The sequence below is a fragment of the Alosa alosa genome, chromosome 11 (assembly GCF_017589495.1).
Source record: "Alosa alosa isolate M-15738 ecotype Scorff River chromosome 11, AALO_Geno_1.1, whole genome shotgun sequence".
NCBI lineage: Eukaryota > Metazoa > Chordata > Actinopteri > Clupeiformes > Clupeidae > Alosa > Alosa alosa.
Window position 1 is genome coordinate 20,723,629 of NC_063199.1, and position 20,000 is coordinate 20,743,628.

Below are 20,000 nucleotides of genomic sequence, written 5' to 3' on the forward strand. Positions count from 1 at the left end.
AAAAGCGTCTCCCGGTGGAGGAAATATGAACTTAAAAGGTATGTCAGCTGTTCTACAAATCCACTTCCTGCAATGACAACCACCATGCAACCTCAGTCAAGTTGTAGTCTAATGCTTCAAAGATAGTTTGTACTGATACTTGGACTTTCAAGAGACGTTTAAAGACTCATTGTTCAAGCTTGCACTTTAATAGGTCTCTTATAGCGTTATAGTTTGTATGTTTTTTTTTTTATTATGAAAAATTTTCATATTATTTTCATTGTTGACATCATTAGTTATTATTATGCTCAATGTAGGCTTTTTAACTATCATTGTAATACTGTATGTGGCTTTGCCCAATACCATAAATATACCCATGGTGCCAGTGAATAGGGTATTTTAAGCAGGGAGCTTTGGAAATGTCTTTAGGCATAACGGGACAGCTGTATGCCACCAGAGCTAAACCTGGCCTGCAAAATATTCCATTCTAATGCAAAGCGGAATTACTTATTCAAAAAGGTATATTAAAACATATACATAACATAAAATGAAAATACAGATGATTTGACATTTGAGGAGCAGAACAATGAAAGGATGTCTGAGCAGGTCACTGTTGACTGTTCAGATGATGCTTTAATCACACTTTCTATTCAGTTTCATATATAGCATATAGTTCATCACTTCTTACACAGGATACATTAAGCTTTCTGCTGATGACAGCAGTATCACTCAAGCAGTTGTCATTAAGCCTGAAGTCAAACGTTTTAATTACTTAAATGACGCTGAACAAATGGAGTATAGTGCAAAAACTATTTTATTATTTTATTTACAAAAACATTGGCACAAATGTGACAGTAAATGCATGTGCACACCTCTGAGTTCATTCTCTAACAAGTTTCCAGGCAACCGAAAGGAACTGGCGCTGTTTTCAGTTGAAGCACAGCGTAGTGGACACACTCCGGATCGGACGCACAGAGGGACAAATATTGCCCAAGATACCGCAGGCGGTGATGGTTTAAGGCCATTTCTAGGTGGAGTGACTGGAGAGGGAGAGAGCAGGCTCAGAGTGCCTGTGGGCTTCAGTATAAACGCTCCCAGGTGGAGATGGAAAGGAACCGACACCTCACAGCATCAATCAGAGATGGGAAAGGAACCGACACCTCACAGCAGTCGGAGAGGCGGACACGTGCGCAGAGGATCCGTGAGATACAACCAGGTAGAAGTCTCATAATGCAGACGACATCTTCAGGAATTAGCCTACAACTTTAAAACACTAAACATACAGAGCCTTCATTCTTGCCTTCATTCTATCATAACAAAATATGATACAAACACCTCACCACCACATCTACAGTACAGAAGGCTCTTTTACAGCCGATTCATGCTGATAACATCATTCTCAAGCGGCGCTGGTCAACAGGACTGGGGGCACTGGTCACCACTGGTGAAGTTGGTCTGCTTCCCCACAGCTCAGAGCACTTGTGCAGGAGAGGGGGAGGAAGTGGGGGGGGACAGGAAGAGAGGAGGAGGAGAGACAGCAGAGTAAAGGGCAGAGGACGGGGAGAGGAGAAGGGAGGAAGAGAGGAAAAACAATGAGGCGCAGGTGTAATAGGAGCTGGTTTCAGCCAGCCAGCTTGCTGGCCATGAGGGAGGTCTTGCGCTGCGGGAGGTCCTGGGGGGTGGGGATATGTTCGCCAGTGATTTCCGCCTTCTCTGTGGTGGCCGCAGGGAGCTGCTTGTTCTTCATCTTGGCTTTGGCCATGTTGTAATCACCCGAGTCGAAATATTTTTGCTGTGAGGAGAAAATAAACACACCAGACATGAGAAAGGACAAACTGAATCATCACTGGCTGGTCTTGACTGACATCTCAGTAGCCTAGCCACTTACGCCCTTCTGTAGCCGCTTGCGGAGCAGGTCAGAACCCCCCGGTTTGGCGCCCAAGTGGGGGTACCTGGCCTTCAGCTTGGCCTCCTCCGTCTTCTCTGGACTCGCTACCGTATCGTCCATTTCCTGAAACACAGGTCAGAACATCAGCACCAGAGCCATCATTAGTCCACCACCAGTCCATCAGGGTCACGGAGAGAGCAGCAACTTGGTTCCTGACAGGGCTGCTCATGCGCAGCCGGGACCTCTGGACTGAATTCTGGGTGTCGACTTGATCTTCCCGTTCTACACTACACATATCACTGTTGTACCAAGTATCACAATATTTATTTACTTAACATTATTATTTACATTTTATATTGATACATGTATTTACTTCTGAAGTCCACAATATGGCATACAACTTCGTATGAGTCCATTTTGAATTATGGTAGAAATAAATCCTGATGTATGGCAGAGTCGAATGGCAATACTGACCATCAAAAAACAAAGAATTGCAATAATATTGTATAGTGGCCCAAATGTCGTGGTAGTATCATATAGTCATCTCTGTGGCAATTCTCAACCTATTGACAAAGGTCATACACACCGCTTAGACTGGTACTTTAACAACTTGGCTGAGCAGGCAAAAACAATAATCAACACAAATTGATATTCCGATTCTTCATCGATTTGCTACATTGACATGTAGCATTCTGATTCTTTGGCCATTTTTATTTTCTGCAGCGTAGGCCATGACAGATATGAGACGTTAAATATTCTTTACAAATAAAACACTTTCCAAATAGGCTAATTGACAGAAACATTGTCATGTGTGTTCAGCCCATAGACAGTAAAAGCCAGGTATTTCATGGATTGACCGCAACAAAAATACAAACGGGGTTGCCCTGGCATCCAACTAGCCTTAGCTGTAACGTTTGTGTCATTTTGCTCACATACAAAATCATGTTTCCATTCCACCTACATTTGCGGTGATCATCATGGGGCGAACGTAAGCAACCGTAATGGATTGACAAATAGAGTTCATTAACATTAATATACCAAAAGCTAAACTTATCAAACAATTATCAACAGATTTTATAGGATTGCTAAATTGCATAGCTTTGAGTTCTCCAGCGTTAGCGTTACCGGATCAAAGCAACGGCAGCTAAACCTGCTGAACCTGATAAACGTTTTAAAATGGTAACGTTACCACAAAATGTATCTTGTCTTCATTTGAGACCTTTCGGGCTACTTGTCAAATCATCACTGCCACTGTCGACCATACACTTTTGAACTTCAGGTGTCTAATCATAGCTAGCATGACAGCCCTGACAAGCTAACATTTTCGTTAGCTAGTTAGCTCGCTAGATTGATATTCTTTTACATGAGTTTTCTGGTAAGCTCTAACCTGCTGTTCCTCCGTAGTTGGTTCTTCGGTTGCTTTAACTTCTTCAGCTTCTGTGGACATCTTAACTACACGTATAAACAGAAGCAGCACTAAAATACAACAAAGCGGGACTGATGTCACCTCGCAGCACACACTGAATCCAGACTGAATCCCGCTATCCACGCCAATCAGTCAATGCATTGAATTTTACGCGTACTAATGGCCGCCCATTTTCTACGTCATGACGTTTCATCGTAGAGGAAGTCTGTTCGAAACAGACGCCTTACGACCGTATGCTATGCTACACTATTCCTGTAAACATTTTTTAAAGCATTATAATAAACCAGAGCTATACATTGATAGCCCGCGTGGTGAGGGCAAGATAGTGTTCGGGGAGCTCTGGCACTCGTATCCCAATGGAATATTCAGATCAAACGGAAACTCAGCTGTGCGTTTCAACAGCATGTCCTGCAGCTAGCTAGCTAGCTAGATAGATAGATACTTTATTGATCCCCAGGGGAAATTCAAGGTCTCAGCAGCATACATCCAACACAAACACATTCTTTAACAGCAGAAAGAGTAATTAAAGTATATAATATAAAAACACAACTAAGCAGTAAGGACAGTAGAAGATAAAAAATATGCTAAATATACTAAAATACAAATTACAATACAAATGTATTGTAATTGACTAAATATACTAAAATACAAATTATACTAACACTTAATACAATATATACAAATATACTAAAATACAAATTACAAAAATAGAAATTATACTAACGCTTAATCTAAATCAATTCTAAAAACAGTATCCACATAGTGGTGATTAATAAATCAGAGGCGCTTGCAATGACTGAGGCAGGGACTGAGCCTGTGATTCTCTGTGCATAGTAAGGTATGGTAAGGTGCTCTAAGGTGCTCTGTGTGAATGAGTGTCATGGTGGTAGTGCAATGGTGATATTTGTCATGGTGATAGTGCAAAGGAGTAAGTCAACAGTGCAACAATGCAGAAATAAAGTAAAGTAAAGTCTATATATCTATATATTTAACTATTTAAGAAAATAAGTGTGGCCACAGTTCGGCTGTGGCATGGAGGGGGAGGTTATGCATATGTGCTAATGTGCTAATATAGCACGCAAACAGTGAGGCATAAAGACAGTGGTACAAGTGGCTAGTGGACAGACAGTACCAAACATGGAGGGGGTGAAGAGGCAGACAGACTATGCAGAGAAGTCTATCTCTCCTCTTCCCTTAAGTGAGGCATTGAACAGTTCAATGGCCCTGGGGACAAATGACTTTCTCAGTCTGTCCGTTGTGCAAGGCAGTGAGCGAAGTCTCCAGCTGATCAGGCTCTTCTGCTTAAGAATAGTGCTGTGGAGTGGGTGACACTCATTGTCCAAGATGTTGATCAGTTTGTTCAGGGTCCTTTTGTCTGATATAGTGAAGTGATGCACTCCAGTTCAGCTCCCACTACAGAGCCAGCTTTCCTTACCAGCCTGTCAATTCGCCCCGCGTCCTTCTTCCTTGTGCTTCCTCCCCAACACACTAGAAGAGGACGCTGGCAACAACAGACTGGTAGAACATCCTGAGGAGCTTACTGCACACATTGAAGGACCGCAGCCTCCTCAGGAAGTACAGCCTGCTCTGCCCTTTCTTGTAGAGTGCATCAGTGTTGGCTGACCAGTCCAGTTTATTGTCCAGGTGGAGACCCAGATACTTGTAGGTGCTAACCACCTCCACATTGACCCCATCAACGTGGACTGGTAGCAGAGTGGGCTTAGACCTGCGGAAATCCACCACCATCTCCTTGTTCTTTGAAGTGTTAAGTTGAAGATGATTGAGTTTGCACCATTGCACAAAGTCCTTCACCAGGCTTCTGTACTCCTCCTCCTGCCCGTTCCTGATACACCCCACAATTGCAGTATCATCAGAAAACTTCTGCATGTGGCATGACTCGGTGTTGTAGCAGAAGTCAGATGTGTACAGGGTGAACAGGACTGGAGAGAGCACAGTTCCCTGTGGCTCCTCGGTGCTGCAGATCACAGTGTCAGAGAGACAGTTCTTCAGTCTGACAAACTGTGGTCGCTCGGTCAGGTAATCTGTAATCCAGGTTACCAGGTGAGCGTCCACACCCATCTGCAAGAGCTTGTCTCCCAATCTGAGGGGCTGGATGGTGTTAAAAGCACTTGAGAAATCAAAGAACATGATTCTCACAGCACTTTTCCCCTTGTCTAGGTGGGAATGTGTCCTGTGTAGAAGATAAGTGATGGCATCGTCCACGCCCACTTTCTCCTGGTATGCAAACTGTAACGGGTCTAGTGCATGGCGTACCTGGGGTCTGAGCATGCCTAAGACCAATCGCTCCATTGTCTTCATCACATGTGATGTAAGAGCGACAGGTCTGTAGTCATTAAGCTCACTAGGGTGTGGCTTCTTAGGGACAGGGGTAAGACATGATGTCTTCCACAGTGATGGAAGGCGTAGGCTCAAGTTGAAGATGTGCTTCAGTGGCTCCCCCAGTTCAGCAGCACAGGCCTTGAGTAGCCTTGGACACAGTCTGTCAGGCCCCGCTGCTTTATTGCTGCGCAATTTCTCAAATTGGACTGTCACTTGATCTGTTTTAATGGTGAGGGGTGTAAGGGGAGGGGAGGGGGAGGGGTGCATCTGGGATCTGTGTGTCTGATGGCTGTTGACTGATAGTCCAGTCATTTTAGGAGAAAGGGTTGAACAAATTGCAACACAAGCAAACTTAACTGATTTTGTATCCTCAATATGTCCTGAGTAAGGGAAAAAAAGCCCCGAAGAATCCCAATAGGGGAAAGTTTAGAAAAAGACCTAAATATACCCTATTCATGCGCCTATACAGTATTTGTCTCACGCAAATAGGGGAAAAAAATTAACCTTCACATATCACCATGAAAATTACTGAGTTGATTACTTACATCAAGATGCTTACATCAAAAAATGTATTATAAGTTTTTTGAAATTGTTTGTTAACATGGGCAAACAGGGCATAATGTAATTATGTATAGCTAATATATAGTGACCCAAAACTAATTGCAACATTTGACAAACAAATTGTCCAAGGCATGGAGGAAGATAATACATGTCTTAACTGGTATTATATCTCATCTAGAGGGTATTTGCTTATAGAAAATATATAGTTTATGGTGTTTAATTTGTTTTGCCTGGACAGTGTAGGCCAAAATGTATCCACTTTACACTAGATTCGCCTTTACAGAATAGAGGGCAATGTATTGTGCATGGCATAGAGGAAGATGGGAAATGTCTTAAATGGTGTTATATCTCCTCCGGAGGGTATATGCTTATAGAAAATATATGGTTTATGGTGTTTAATTTGTTTTCCCTGGACAGTATAGGCCAAAATGTATCCACTTTACACTAGATTCGCCTTTACTGAATAGAGGGCATTGTATTTTGCATGGCATAGAGGAAGATGGGAAATGTCTTAAATTGTGTTATATCTCCTCTAGAGGGTATATGCTTATAGAAAATATATAGTTTAGGGTGTTTAATTTGTTTCCCTTAATAGTGCAGGCCAAAATGTATCAGCTGTTCAATTGATTCGCCTATACAGAATAGAGGAGTATCTGTTATGCATGGTATAGAGAAAGATGGGACATAAGTTGATTGATGCTATATTTCATGTACAGTGCATATACTTTTAGAATATGTATAGTTTTGACTGTTCTATGTCTTTGGTAAAACCATGACCCATGCATAGGCATGCATTGTTAATTATTAATCTTAAACTATATTTATTAGTATAGCATTTTCGCCAGATGTCACAACAATTTTTGGAGGCTAACTGCAGTTATCCCATCTGCACCCTTCTGTCGAATTAGGACATGATCATATCCATCTTCAACTTTGCCTTCACAATTTTCCTGCATTCACTAACATAAACATACTGTGCTGTCCGATTAGTGTTTTAGACAAAAATTGTGCAAAGTAAAGGGGCATCATACAGGCCCCTCTGATTGGACAGACAGTATATCAGTCACCCCTGGGCAAGAGGTCAATTACTATAAGACTTGCAAAATGATGGACTGATACTTTAGTGTGATATACTGTATGTTTTAGTGACCTCTAAATCAGATTACGTAAACACCAAAACCACTTTCCTAGGCTGAATAATGCCTAACTATGTGTTTGTACAGATTACACATTGTGGAACACTTACATGCAAAAAACCCACTTGGCTCTATTTAAAGATTCAACAACCATTTCCATTGATTCAAAGGGCCACAATGTAAAAATAGACACCAATTTTGCAACAATCCAGTCTGAAATAAGCCAAAGGAATTCACTCTTTGAAAATAAAAGAATGTTCCTCAACAATGCAAGATTCTAAAATTCCATGTTAAGTCAGATATTCTTTAGAATGTGTATTCTACAACATTCTAATTACAGTTTTGTCAGTATTTGCTGAAGAATAATGCATAAAACAACCCTCATTTTAACATATTTCCACCAACTGGATTTTCATGGTCTTTTACTATGGTGTAAAGATCACCAATTGAAATATAAAAATGTGACAATAAATTCTGTTGCAATTAGTTTTGGGTCAGACCTTTGCCTGGACTATTAGCTCCGTTGTGATATTTATAAATTAACTATACGTAATTACATTATGCCCTGTTTGCCCATGTTAACAAACAATTTCAAAAAATGTATAATACATTTTTTGTTTGTCTTGATGTAAGTAATCAACTCAGTAATTTTCATGGTGATATGTGAAGGTTAATTTTTTCCCCCTATTCACGTGAGAAAAATACTGTATAGGCGCATGAATAGGGTATATTTGGGTCTTTTTCGAAACTTTCCCCTATTGGTATTCTTCGGGGCTTTTTTCCCCTTACTCAGGACATATTGAAAATTCAAAATCAGTTAAGTTTGCTTGTGTTGCAATTTGTTCAACCTTGACTCCTATTTTGGCTTAAAATGACTGGACTATGAGGTTGTTGTCACCTCATTGTTCGTGATCACCAGGGGAGGGGTGCAAAATCCAGTGATGGTGGGGGTACGATAGCCTGTGATTATGGAGGTGAGTGTTGCACTGGTATTGAGAGGGTGTGAGGGTGGGGGCTGGTGGACAGACCACCGCCATTGGAGCTGGAGCAGGGCAGTCAAACCTGTTGTAGAAGTGGTTCAACTGGTTCGCCCTGTCCAGGTCCCCCTCCACAGAGCTGCTGTTCTTCAGGCCAGTGATAACCTTCATGCAGTCCCATGTCTCCTTCAAGTTGTTTTCCTGCAGCTTCTGTTCCACCTTCTTTCTGTAATCCTCCTTAGCTTCCTTCAGCTTGAATTTGAGTTCCCCTTGCATGCGCCTCAGCTCTGCCAGCTACCGATTACAACTAAAACCATGGCTTCTCTGAACTTAAATTTCAGTTATACCCCTTGCAGCTCATCCTGGGTGATAGCAACTACCTCTGTGGGAAACGGCTTGCTAGTGCCAAATATTTGGTCAGATACTTTGGCTATAGTCTAGAAATCTAGACGCACCCTAGCGGCAGCAAATTACATTTACTACATACATTGCTAGTCTAGCAACTCTCCGTTGGCTTGTGAGCTCGAAAAATCAAACTTCTATCAGGCCAATCAAATCGTGTATAGAGTCGTTAGACGGGCTTAACATAATGATTGTTATGACAATATTATGAACGTATAACAACCATAAAGTGTGATGGCAAGACAGACCACAGCCATAATATTTATTTGTAAAAGAACATAGCACTTTCTTTTAAAGCAGAGATGTACTATTGTTAAATGATGCACACAAAACAAATGGACAACAAATAGAATACCTCATTAAACCAATAGAAAGGTTACTGGAGACATTTCATCTCTAACTAATTAGAGCACAAGCAATTCTGTCTGTCCAAGATACTGTCTTCTCCCACTCTCAAGCATGAGAGAATGCTGAAGTTGTACATAGCGTGGTATATAGGGTACACAATATCACTCGCAAACACAGTCTCTCGAGTCTCAGATGGGCAATGCAGAGGGGCATCTGTACAGCCTGTAAAGCCAGGAGCATCCCAGTACCAAAACATTTCCTCCTCAGTCATCATCCATTTCCACGTCTTCTTGCAATTTCTGAACCATCTTGTCTTCCATTGCCTTGGCTTTTCCTATGGAAGAAAACAGCAGAATTCAATGAAAATTCAATGAACACAACGTAAACAAGGACCTACATGTACAGAAATGCCCCAAAATACCACAGTGCTGTGACCATTAAATACATGTAAATTGCACTTGGTGATCACTTCAACATTCCCTTTCCAAGTTATCAATTTCCTTTTTCCAGCTGGCACTGCACAGCTTTGGAAGAAAATCAACTTCCTTGATAGAGTATGACAGTAAAGTAGAACAATGTAATAATTATCCTTTTCATTTCCCTAACTTTCATTAAAACCAATGAAAGGGGTTGTGCTCCTAGCCACAACAAAAGCGTTACATAGTGCAATACCAGCCATTCTTTGCACACATCAGCAGTGTCTGAGATTCATTCTCCAATGTATTATTCAATGTGGCATCAAAATGTTTGAAGACATTAGGTTAAGGGGTTAATAACCACATCATGTTGCTTTAAAGCTAGGTTGAACCCATTACAAGACAGGTTACACATACCGGCATGTGGGGCTTTGATAAGGTGGATGTTTTTCTTGACTTCCTGGATATCCATTTCCTTCTCCAGCACCTTCCCCTTCTTCAGTCTGTATTCAAAATAATTCACTCGAATTAACATGCCATTGAGCCATTTCCTTTTAATAACAACTATCCATATCCACACTTGAGCAGACACAGAGTGCTCATGGGTATCAGTGAATCAGCTGTGTGACATTCCAAGCCTACACTCACCTATTTATGATGAAGCGGGCCTGTCGTTTGCGTTTGATGTCTTCCACCTTCTTCATTGCTTCCACTGTAGGAAAGGAGTTAATTATACAACCAGGTCAATGAATTTGAGAAGGTATTAAGTCATAATGGAAATGAACACAAATAAAGGCAATTACCCGTCTTGTTCCAGAGTTCCCTCTTATATTTCACAGGCATATTTCTGCGCTTCTCAAACTCCAGTGCGTTATCCTGTTATGGAACAAAACATGTTGTTAGAACAACTGGGCTGAAATATCTGCCCACTGTTGACCATCTTAACTGTCAAGTAACGTTACTCACCACTGTCAACTCTTTACCAGACGCTTTTCTGAAAGCTTTGGTCCACCTGGTCTTTCTTGGATTGCGCTTCTTCTTAAAGCTCTTGTGACATTTTGATTTACAAAATCGAAACACCTGACGATAAAAAAAACAACGGTACATTAACAGGTTAGGCCCACGGTTTCCAGTTAACATCAGTGTTTCATCTTATACAGGTTATGGTTTCATCATAGGGAATAACGTTACCTTCCTAACAGTTGGTCTGAATTTATTGCACACAGACAGTGCGAGTTTCATATTTAGTTCGATTTAAAATAAGTACTTTTACTGATCACAAAGTTAAGATTAATAAAGACAGTAGAAACATTGACTGATACTTGCAAAATGCATACACGACGACATAAGTAAAAGCTAGCTTAACTCATTAGCCTGTAAGCTAACGTAATCGTGCCCACTGCCCACGTTGATCAAGTGATCAAGAGAAGCAACAAAAATGTATAGAATTAAAGAAATACCTTGCAGTCGTTCCGAACAAACATCATTCCATGGCCCGGGTAAACCGGTCCTGAACAAAAATAACACTTTTCAATACGCATTTTTTCGGATTACTGTCCGCGAAACAGCTCACGATGTTTATTCCTCCATGTGTCCCTCTGTTCCGGATGTGCGTCACAAAGTCATTTCCTCTTGTAAGACTGGTCCATGGAATGGTCTATACGAGTAATCACTGCCGCCTGTCGGTGTGGTAGTTTCCTGTGGATGATCTGCAACATTGAAAGTGCCAGGGCAGAGGCTCAGTGCCTCTGTATTGTCTGTATATTGTCTTTGTATTGTCTTTGCCTCCCCTTTCGAATACAATATTCAAATTATTTGAAAAAAAATTATATCCCGAGAAAAGTGGATTATGAGGGGTACAGCTCCATAGACCTCCATTCATTCTGGACTCGCCCGCGAGCGAATTTAGCCATGTAGCTCCATAGGACCCCATGTATTTTGGACTCGCCCGCGATCGCCATCTAGGTTAACTCTGGTGAACTGCAGCCAAATTCGGTTTGTATGGGATTAATAGAGAGTGGGGAGGCTCTCCGTAGACGGGCTCCATGTATGGCAAGCGATTTTAACATTTATCCGCTAGACTGGATATGTATTGCAGATTTCTGTAATTCAGTTTTGCCTAGTCAAAACGAACATTTTAGATATCCACAATTGAATTCTTCCTAGGACAAATGAAGCCACATTTGCCATTAATTTCTATGGGGTTTATCATTACGGATATCTACAATTCCAGTTAGAGATATCTACAATTTGATTCTGACTAGTCATAACTCCAGTTGAAGATATCTTTAATTCACCTCAATTCAAGATATCTACATGTTCCTTTTCAGATATCTTGAATTAAGTTTTGACTAGGCAAAATTACATTGTAGATATCTGTAAATGGAATTATGACTAGTCAAAATGACGTTGTAGACATCTCAAACTGGAGTTAGGGATAGTCATAATTTGATTGTAGATATCTATTATCAAGTTATAGATATCTTGAATGAGTTTTGATTAGAGATTTCTGAAATTGGAGATATCTAGTCTGCCTAGTCAAAATGTAATTATAGATATCTTGAATTAGAGTTTTGACTAGGCAAAATGACGTTAGAGATATCTGTATTGCTATGCAAACTAGGCCCGCATCCCACTTTAGGCGGGAGCAGAGCGTGTTGTTCAAATCATCAAATCACATAGCACCTGTTAACTGTTAACTTTGTAATTAGTACTAATTAGCATCATGTCAGAGCAGCCAGAGGGCGAAGGAGTTTTTAATCGTCTTTTTAATTCTGCAGCCTATGCAAGACAGGAGCTGGCAGCAAGAATTGATGATTTAATGTTGCTTTGATTTTTTCGATTAGCCTACAGCCAACACCATAGCCTAGGCCTACTAATTTATGTAGGCTACGAAACAGAGATAAAGCCAGTTGATAACGTGAGAGTCTAATAAACCACACGTGTCCCTGAGTTTTCGTTATTTTAGATGTCAAGACATTACAGCCATGACTGCTTCTTCTTCTTTCATTCATAGAAATAAGGAAATAAGCCCACTTCTTCTTCGATTATGTTGGGGAGGGGAAATTAGCCTATGGACAGAGAATGTCTAATAAGTAGACAGGCTCTGCTACGGATCTAAAGAGCAACGTCTTGCACAATAATTTGCACTAGTCATAATGACATTTGAGATATCTTCACCTTTCATTCTGCCTAGTCAAAACTGAATTAAAGATATTTGCAATTGTCATTTAAGATGTGTGATGAGTTGAATGTTGTTTTCAATGACGTGATGACAGATATCTGTAATTCAGTTTTGCCTAGTCAAAACTAAATTACAGATATCTCTATCTGACGTCTCGACTATAGTCACAATTACGTTACAGATATCTTGAATGACAATTCCAACTATCCAAAATGTAATTGCGACTAGTCAGAAAGACATTGTTGATATCTACAATGTCAATTCCAGATAGTCAAACTTAGCGGGTAAATGTTAAAATCGCTTGCCATAGTTTGCGTCTAACCAGAAGTGCAAAAAGAAAAGTGCAATGTGATATACAGATAAATAGTGCAGTGTAGACAGTAGTAGGTCTACTGGTTTACAGAAGGTGGTTAGATAGATACTTTATTGATCCCCAAGGGGAAATTCAAGGAAAGCTAGCGTTTACAGTAATATAAGTTAAATATAAATATGTGTATTAGCAGTAACATTATAAGAGTAGCAAGAATAATAAAGATATATGCAGTGTATTAACAGAATATATTATAAGCAGAATATATATAATAAACATAAATATGGATATTCAGTATGAACTGCAAAGACAGATATGTACAGTATGTACAGTTATGTGCAGTGTGGTAACAGTACCATTGTGGTGCAGACACAGTAACATAATAAGAGTAGTAAAAATAAGAGTATGTGATGAATAGTATGAAGAGCTATGAATATAGCTATGTATGGCCACACTATGGGTGGGATCTGTTGAGGGGCAAACCGTCAAGGTTGCCATGGTCATGGACACCTTGTCGGAGGCAGAGCAGTTGCCATACCATACTGTGACACAGTTGGTAAGTTCTTAGACTGTACAAACAAGGGAGTTCTGGGAGTTCAAGGGAGTTCTGCTTAGATGACCTACCTGTGTTTTGTTCAGTTACAGTTTACTTGACAGTGTCTACATAAGAGTGACATGACACTGTCATGAACATGTCATAAACAAGTCATAAACGTTTATGACATAACGCTTCTGTTGTTAAGTGACATTCGGTTTTTGTCATAACAAGTTAAAGTTAGGATTAGGAAATTAGAATTAAAATTAGTTTTGGTGAGTGGTTGTTTTGACCATTATGCACTGGCCAGTTGTCCCCGCCCCACTAATCCCATCTAAAAGTAAAATAAAATAAAATAAAAGTTAAAAAGAAGAGATAAAAGAGAGGAGTTATAAAAAAGACCAAAAAAGGTTTAAAACTTTAATTTAAAGGGGGACTTGGCAACTATTTCAACGTAATAAACCAGTTTAGAAATCATTTGGATGGTTAAATGACCTATTCCGGTGAAAATTGTGACTTTCCCCGCTGCGCCTAGCGTCCTCAGGCGGAAAACCAACCTTGCAACATTGAGACTACCGTCCCGGAAAGAGAAGTGAGAAACAAGAAACTAGTTTTAAATCGTGTTTCTTACCTTGTAACATCCACATAGTTCTGCCAAACTTATGCTAACCGTTCGCTAGCTTGTAAACAAATCCATGTGCTTTATCATTACCTTTTCCCACAGTTTGAAATAGCATAATGCACAATTTCTCCAGCAGAGGGGGAAATCCTGCCAAGTTTCCCTTTAATTTTTCATTAAAACCTTTTGGGTGTAATGTTTGAAGTTTTAAAATCCACAATCTCTCTGCTCTTTTCCTCTGTACAACGGTCCAGCCTGGGTTCCCTTCAAGGCCACAGACCCTCAAATGTGTGATGTTGTGCGTCTGAAAGTGTGTGACGAGGTAAGTGTTGAGTGTATTTTTGTGTATGTTGTGCAGATGTTGTTTGAGGCGTGTGCTTAGTGTATGTCCAGTTTCCCCAATGTACAGCATGTGACAGTAAGTGCAGGTGATAGCATAAACTAAATTGGGAGTGTCTAAATTTAAAGGGTTAATGGGTGCAGAACAGTGACTATGGATATTGGTGATAAATAAGTGAGGGGTGAAGTTAAAGTTAGGATTAGGGTTAGAGTTAGGGTTAGGGTTACAGTAGGTTTCATGTGTCATGACAGTGTCATGTCACTCTTATGTCGATACTGTCAAGTAAAAGTGTAACCTTTTGTTCTAATAATGAGTCCACACTGCAGTGTCGGAAGGATGCTTGAGCAATATGGCACGAGTGAGTGGGTTGGTAAAGGATTTCCCCTTGGCTGTCTCCTGAACATTTGTTTAGCATGGGCTTCATGTGATAAATGTTCTTCATATGCCTTCATGTTAACTAAATATCTTCTGCTGAAACTATTTATTCTCTCTGGATAGTAGAGATAAAGAGAATTTGAGAATGTGACCATATTCATCTGATCATGATTCATCACTACTGTTTCTTCAGTCATTCACCAACACCAATCCTAAAAAAACCTAATCCGAACCCAACACCAATTCTCCAGGCCCTAACCCTAACCCAACACCAATCCTCCAGGCCTTAAACCTAACCTTCGTCTCAGTTCAGCATTAATCATTCTCTCTCAGACTTGCATCAATGGCAATTAAAAGAAAGGATAGACGGACGTTGTAGGTTTGTTCTATTTTCTGTTTCTAAGGTGATAAATTAGTCGTTATTACTGGCCTACATTTTTTAAAAATGGCAGCATGTCCTATATATTTCCATATGAAGGGCAGTAGCTTACAGATCACTGACTTCATTTCTCCAAATCAAGCATATAACCATGCTATTGCTTTAAATCTAAAGGCAAAACAGCTGTACTGTAATGTACTGAAGAGTGTGTGAGACTGGCCGTCTGCTGTTGGTCATAGCAGATGGAAATTAGAGATGCCTGCGCTGACACAGTGGCACAGTGGCAGGACACAAAGACTTCCATTCATATTTGAATTCATATTTTAATTAAGTTGTGCAATGCTCTGAACATATTTCTGATACAACAACTTCATATACAATACACCAATGCATCAATTGTGTAAATTCTTGCTTAGAAAAATTGGTTTGTGGAGAAATGCTTTCAGACAAAATACAGGAAAACAAACAAGAGACACAAGCAATCGTGAACAATAACAATGACAGGAGACCACGCCGCGCTGCAGTCTTAAATAATAACAGTGATAGGAGTGCTGTTTGCCCCTTTCAAGAGCTGGGGGCCCTCCAGAGTTATGCCCTAGGGCCCAAACTGCCCCGGGGCCCTCAGCAGGGGCAAACAGCACTGGAGGAAACCAAGGGAGGCATTTCATATCATGCAGAAAACCACACTCAAATGAATAAAATAAAAATGCAAAAATGAACAGAAAAGGGGTTCACAGATCAGAACCTGGTACTGCATTCCATTTGTACATTCAAATTTCATGATATTGGCAACAGAACTCTTTGGGCAACATATGATCAGAAACACTTTTCAAAAACAAATACAATTTAGCAGTCAAAAACGTTCTTAGATATAGATATGTGAAAATGTTCTAAGCCAAATGAATACACACAACACGTTGTGGCGACCACTGAATCTTTGGTATAGATTATGGTGTCTCTAAAAGTGTATATAAAACTGATTTTGCTGCACTGCACACCAAAGGTCGCCCGGATCCTCTGCAAACCAAACGGACACACTGCTGTAAAGAAGCACAAGAAAATACTGCAAAGATGCTTCCTTCCAGCAGAGCCGGGTGACATGACTGTAAGTGTTGCTGTTTTTCCTGTGATCGTCATCATTTTATCTATTACACAGATGAGTGGACACAATTACTCTGCATGATTGACACTCCCTCATTGTGTCTCTCAAAGGATTATCATCAAGGGAAGCCCAACCTCTGGCGTAGCAGTAGGCAGCTCTTTGGATGGTAGCATCTGTCACCACTAGTTTCTACAATCTAAAACACTAGGCAAAGAAATGAAACAGGACTCAGCCCTCAGGCCTGGCCCTAAAGGAAGTCGTAACTTCAGGAGGTCTACCGCTTCCTCTGGCACTTCAACATACGCACAAATATAGATATCTTTGGAGGGAACAGTTTTTTGGCATATTCTACATCAGAGTAGCTTCTTGTCATTCATTCTTTGGATTCAGAGTTATTTAAATCAAATAACACGACCTTCAACAGTAAGGCCTTCATTTAAAGCTTTAAAAGATCGATGAACTGAAAACCTCAGAACATCTATTTTTGGTTGTTTTTGAAGAAGATGAAAGTAAAATAGGGAAAAGATCACCAAATTATACGATAACTGAAACCTTCCACTTAAAAGATACATATTGTTCAAAACAATGGACAACAATACAAATACAAAATATTTATCAATAATGAAATTCACATCAAATCCCCTTAACCAAAATAATAGATGAAGCCAAAATGAGGGTCTGAATGACTCCAGGCACCCTTTATAAAAAAAAAAAACACACAACCTTCTATTTGAAGGAGCGTGCACACAGCGTCAACAGAAAGCACTACATGAGACTTGATAAAACAAGCCCAAACCAACATAATCATGAGACTTGATAAAACAAGCCCCAACCAACATAATCACACAAACAGAACTGGATCTCCCATACAGAGAAAAAAAACATGTCTCTGTAGTTCACAAGTTACAAATAAAACAAACAGAAAATGGCACGTTATTAATTATATGCTCAAATACGACTTTGGTTAGGCAATCAAACATTCCTTAAAATGATGCCAGTAACCAAGGAAGCAATGAAAACACTAATGAATACTGCTGATGATCCCACGCCACATACACCACCTAACCAATATCATAGCTTCATTTGTTTCCATGGTAACCTGAGGTAGACATTTAAGCAGGTAGGGGCTAATAGGCCTCCCGGCCCTGCTCATAAACTCTGTAAAAGCACACATCATAAAGCTTCACATTTGTGACATTCTTTGGAGACATTCATTTTTGGTGAGACGTATAAAACATACACTCCAGGCTAGTCCCTCCGATCCGCGTTACGTCGTGGTGTGGACTGGGCTCTGTGCTCCAAGGTTGTCCAGTGACAGAGCGTCCACAACCAGGCACGCATCTGGTGGAGAGGACAGGCTTGCAAACACACACTTTCAACTTTAATGAAAAAACTCTGCTGTGAGACAAACTCATCCAAAGGCCTTCTGTAGTAGACTGCACATCATGATTTCTCTAAACTCCACCTCCCGGTCATCTGCTGGGCAACATTCAGCAGCAGCAGCAGGATGCAGAGCCAAGAGTTTAGCGTGTGCTCTTTTTCTTGAACACTTGAGGCAGAGGTAGAGGAGGAGGAGGAGGAGGATGAAAGGGAGGAAGAGGAGGAAGAGAGGGAGGAGGAAGAGGAGCAGAAAAGGAGATTAGGCGAGTGTAGGGAGGAAGAGAAGAGTAGCAGAGAGACGAAGGCACCCCATGAGGTGAAATAAAGTGGACTGACCCCTGGGGAGGGTCTAAAGCTACATGAACCCACCACCCACTAACGAGTGGCCATTTCCTGAGGTTAGATTGAGCCCAGCAGGGGCTAGCAGCACTGTGGAAGACTGCCCCCTGCAGTCTTAGAGTGGACCACAGTGCCATCTGCAGGGCTAGCAGTGCTGGGGAGGAGTCGAGGGAGGGGGGCCGTGGCAGGAGCTCCCTGCATGCACCACCACTGCCCTCTGCTGGAAGACTGTGGAGGCGCAGCTAGTCCCCTCAGTGCTGTCCATAGACACGGTACAGCACATCTCCTTCGACACACACACGCCAGACATCTCCTTCGACACACACACGCCAGACATCTCTTCCGACAAAGACTCGCCAGACAACTCCTCCGACACACACTCGCCAGACATCTCCTCCGTCAGACACTCCTGTTGTTCTTGCGCTCCTGGGCCTGGCGGTGAGGTGTCGGCCGACTCACTGCTCTCCTCGTGGGAGTAGTGTCCGGAGTCTCCAGTCTCGCGGCTGCCGTCACTGGTGTGCGAGCTCTCGGAGTCTCCCAGCGGGCCACAGGACAGGCGTAGACACACAGGCTGCTGATTGGCTACCGTCAGCTCCTCCTCGTACCTCAACAAGGTTGTCCCTGCCTTGTACACACACCCACGCGTGTGAGGCTGCAGGAGGAGAGGAGAAGAAGAGAAGGAGAGGAGGAGAAGAGAAGGAGAGGAGGAGAAGAGAAGGAGAGGAGGAGAAGAGAAGGAGAAAAGGGAGGGGAGAGAGGTTCAGACAGAAGGGTTTGGGGGGGTCAGAAGGGATTGTTCCTTCTCAGCATTACTACAGGACAAACATTGGCAGCATTGTAGAGCCTGGTCTGGTGGTCTGATGTGCTGGTGTAGCTGTACTCTATGGCCTGGTCTGGTGGTCTGATGTGCTGGTGTATTCTAGAGCCTGGTCTGGTGGTGAGGTGCTGGTGTACTCTATGGCCTGGTCTTATGTGCTGGTGCTGGTGTACTCTATGGCCTGGTCTGGTGGTGAGGTGCTGGTGCTGGTGTACTCTATGGCCTGGTCTGGTGGTCTGGTGTACTGATGCTGTTGTACTCTATGGCCTGGTCTGGTGGTGAGGTGCTGGTGCTGGTGTACTCTATGGCCTAGTCTGGTGGTGAGGTGCTGGTGCTGGTGTACTCTATGGCCTGGTCTGGTGGTCTGGTGTACTGGTGCTGTTGTACTCTATGGCCTGGTCTGGTGGTGAGGTGCTGGTGTACCTTCTCCTTCCTGGATCGATGATTCTGTTCTTTAATGAAGAAGCTCCACTTCCTGCCCTTGCTCTGACCCACAGTGATGACCGGACCCGCTGCGTTTATCACCAGATTAGTCCCCCCCTTGAGAACACCACACACACACACACACACACACACACACACACACACACACACACACACACACACACACACACACACACACAGTCACCAGCTCAGAGTTAAATATGGGCTGCTTTGCACTCAAACAACCCTTAGACAACACACAACATATCTCTGATCCACTTCTTTAGTTCTAGTTCCAGTTCTACCTTTGAGTCGATGAAATGGTTCCCCATCATAGGGACCAGAACCTCCGCACTCTCTGGCTGTCCATCAGCAGGTGAGATCACAGTGTCTCCAGAGTGCCGCCTTGCAGGTTTATCGAGTGCAGACTTCCTGCTGCAAGCAAAGAGGGATGAGGAAGGAGAGAGAGAGAGAGGGAGAGAGAGAGGAAGAGAATGACAGAGAAAGAGAGGACAAGAGAGTGAGAGAGAAGAGAGTGACAGAGAAGCAGAGGAAGAGAGAAAGAGAGAAAGAGAGACAGAGACAGAAAGAGAGAAAGATGAAGAGTGACAGAGAAAGAGAGACAGAGAGAGAGAGACAGAGAAAGAGAGGAAGAGAGTGACAGAGAGAGGGAGGGAGAGAGGAAGAGAGTGGCAGAGAGAGAGGTTATCAACACGGATAGCTC

The 20,000-nt window shown here is 41.9% G+C and overlaps 3 protein-coding genes and 1 long non-coding RNA gene across 4 annotated transcripts in view; 1 reads left to right on the forward strand and 3 right to left on the reverse strand.

Annotated features, from left to right (window-relative positions):
- Window positions 1–775: 775 nt before the first annotated feature.
- Window positions 776–3,434, reverse strand: arpp19b (cAMP-regulated phosphoprotein 19b). Its single transcript, XM_048257318.1, has 3 exons — window positions 3,255–3,434; window positions 1,868–1,990; window positions 776–1,771 (listed from the first exon to the last, which is right to left on the reverse strand). Exons 1-3 carry the CDS (start codon window positions 3,312–3,314, stop codon window positions 1,601–1,603), a joined length of 354 nt encoding a protein of 117 aa, XP_048113275.1. The 5' UTR covers window positions 3,315–3,434; the 3' UTR covers window positions 776–1,600.
- A 5,523-nt stretch (window positions 3,435–8,957) lies between these two features.
- rsl24d1 (ribosomal L24 domain containing 1) lies at window positions 8,958–11,090 on the reverse strand. Its single transcript, XM_048257317.1, has 6 exons — window positions 10,934–11,090; window positions 10,440–10,553; window positions 10,277–10,349; window positions 10,122–10,185; window positions 9,891–9,976; window positions 8,958–9,391 (listed from the first exon to the last, which is right to left on the reverse strand). Exons 1-6 carry the CDS (start codon window positions 11,012–11,014, stop codon window positions 9,321–9,323), a joined length of 489 nt encoding a protein of 162 aa, XP_048113274.1. The 5' UTR covers window positions 11,015–11,090; the 3' UTR covers window positions 8,958–9,320.
- A 2,968-nt stretch (window positions 11,091–14,058) lies between these two features.
- LOC125303536 lies at window positions 14,059–16,518 on the forward strand. The gene is made up of 4 exons (XR_007195058.1): window positions 14,059–14,094; window positions 14,376–14,443; window positions 16,219–16,320; window positions 16,428–16,518. It is a non-coding gene; the product is annotated as an uncharacterized LOC125303536 (long non-coding RNA).
- Window positions 15,570–20,000, reverse strand: part of prtgb (protogenin homolog b (Gallus gallus)) — a 21,771-nt gene continuing 17,340 nt past the window's right edge. Inside the window, exons 17-19 of the mRNA XM_048257319.1 lie at window positions 19,582–19,708; window positions 19,277–19,393; window positions 15,570–18,688 (exon numbers count right to left, since the gene is read on the reverse strand). Of these exons, the coding sequence (XP_048113276.1) occupies window positions 18,182–18,688; window positions 19,277–19,393; window positions 19,582–19,708 (751 nt within the window). The 3' untranslated portion in view covers window positions 15,570–18,181. The remainder of the gene's footprint in view (window positions 18,689–19,276; window positions 19,394–19,581; window positions 19,709–20,000) is intronic.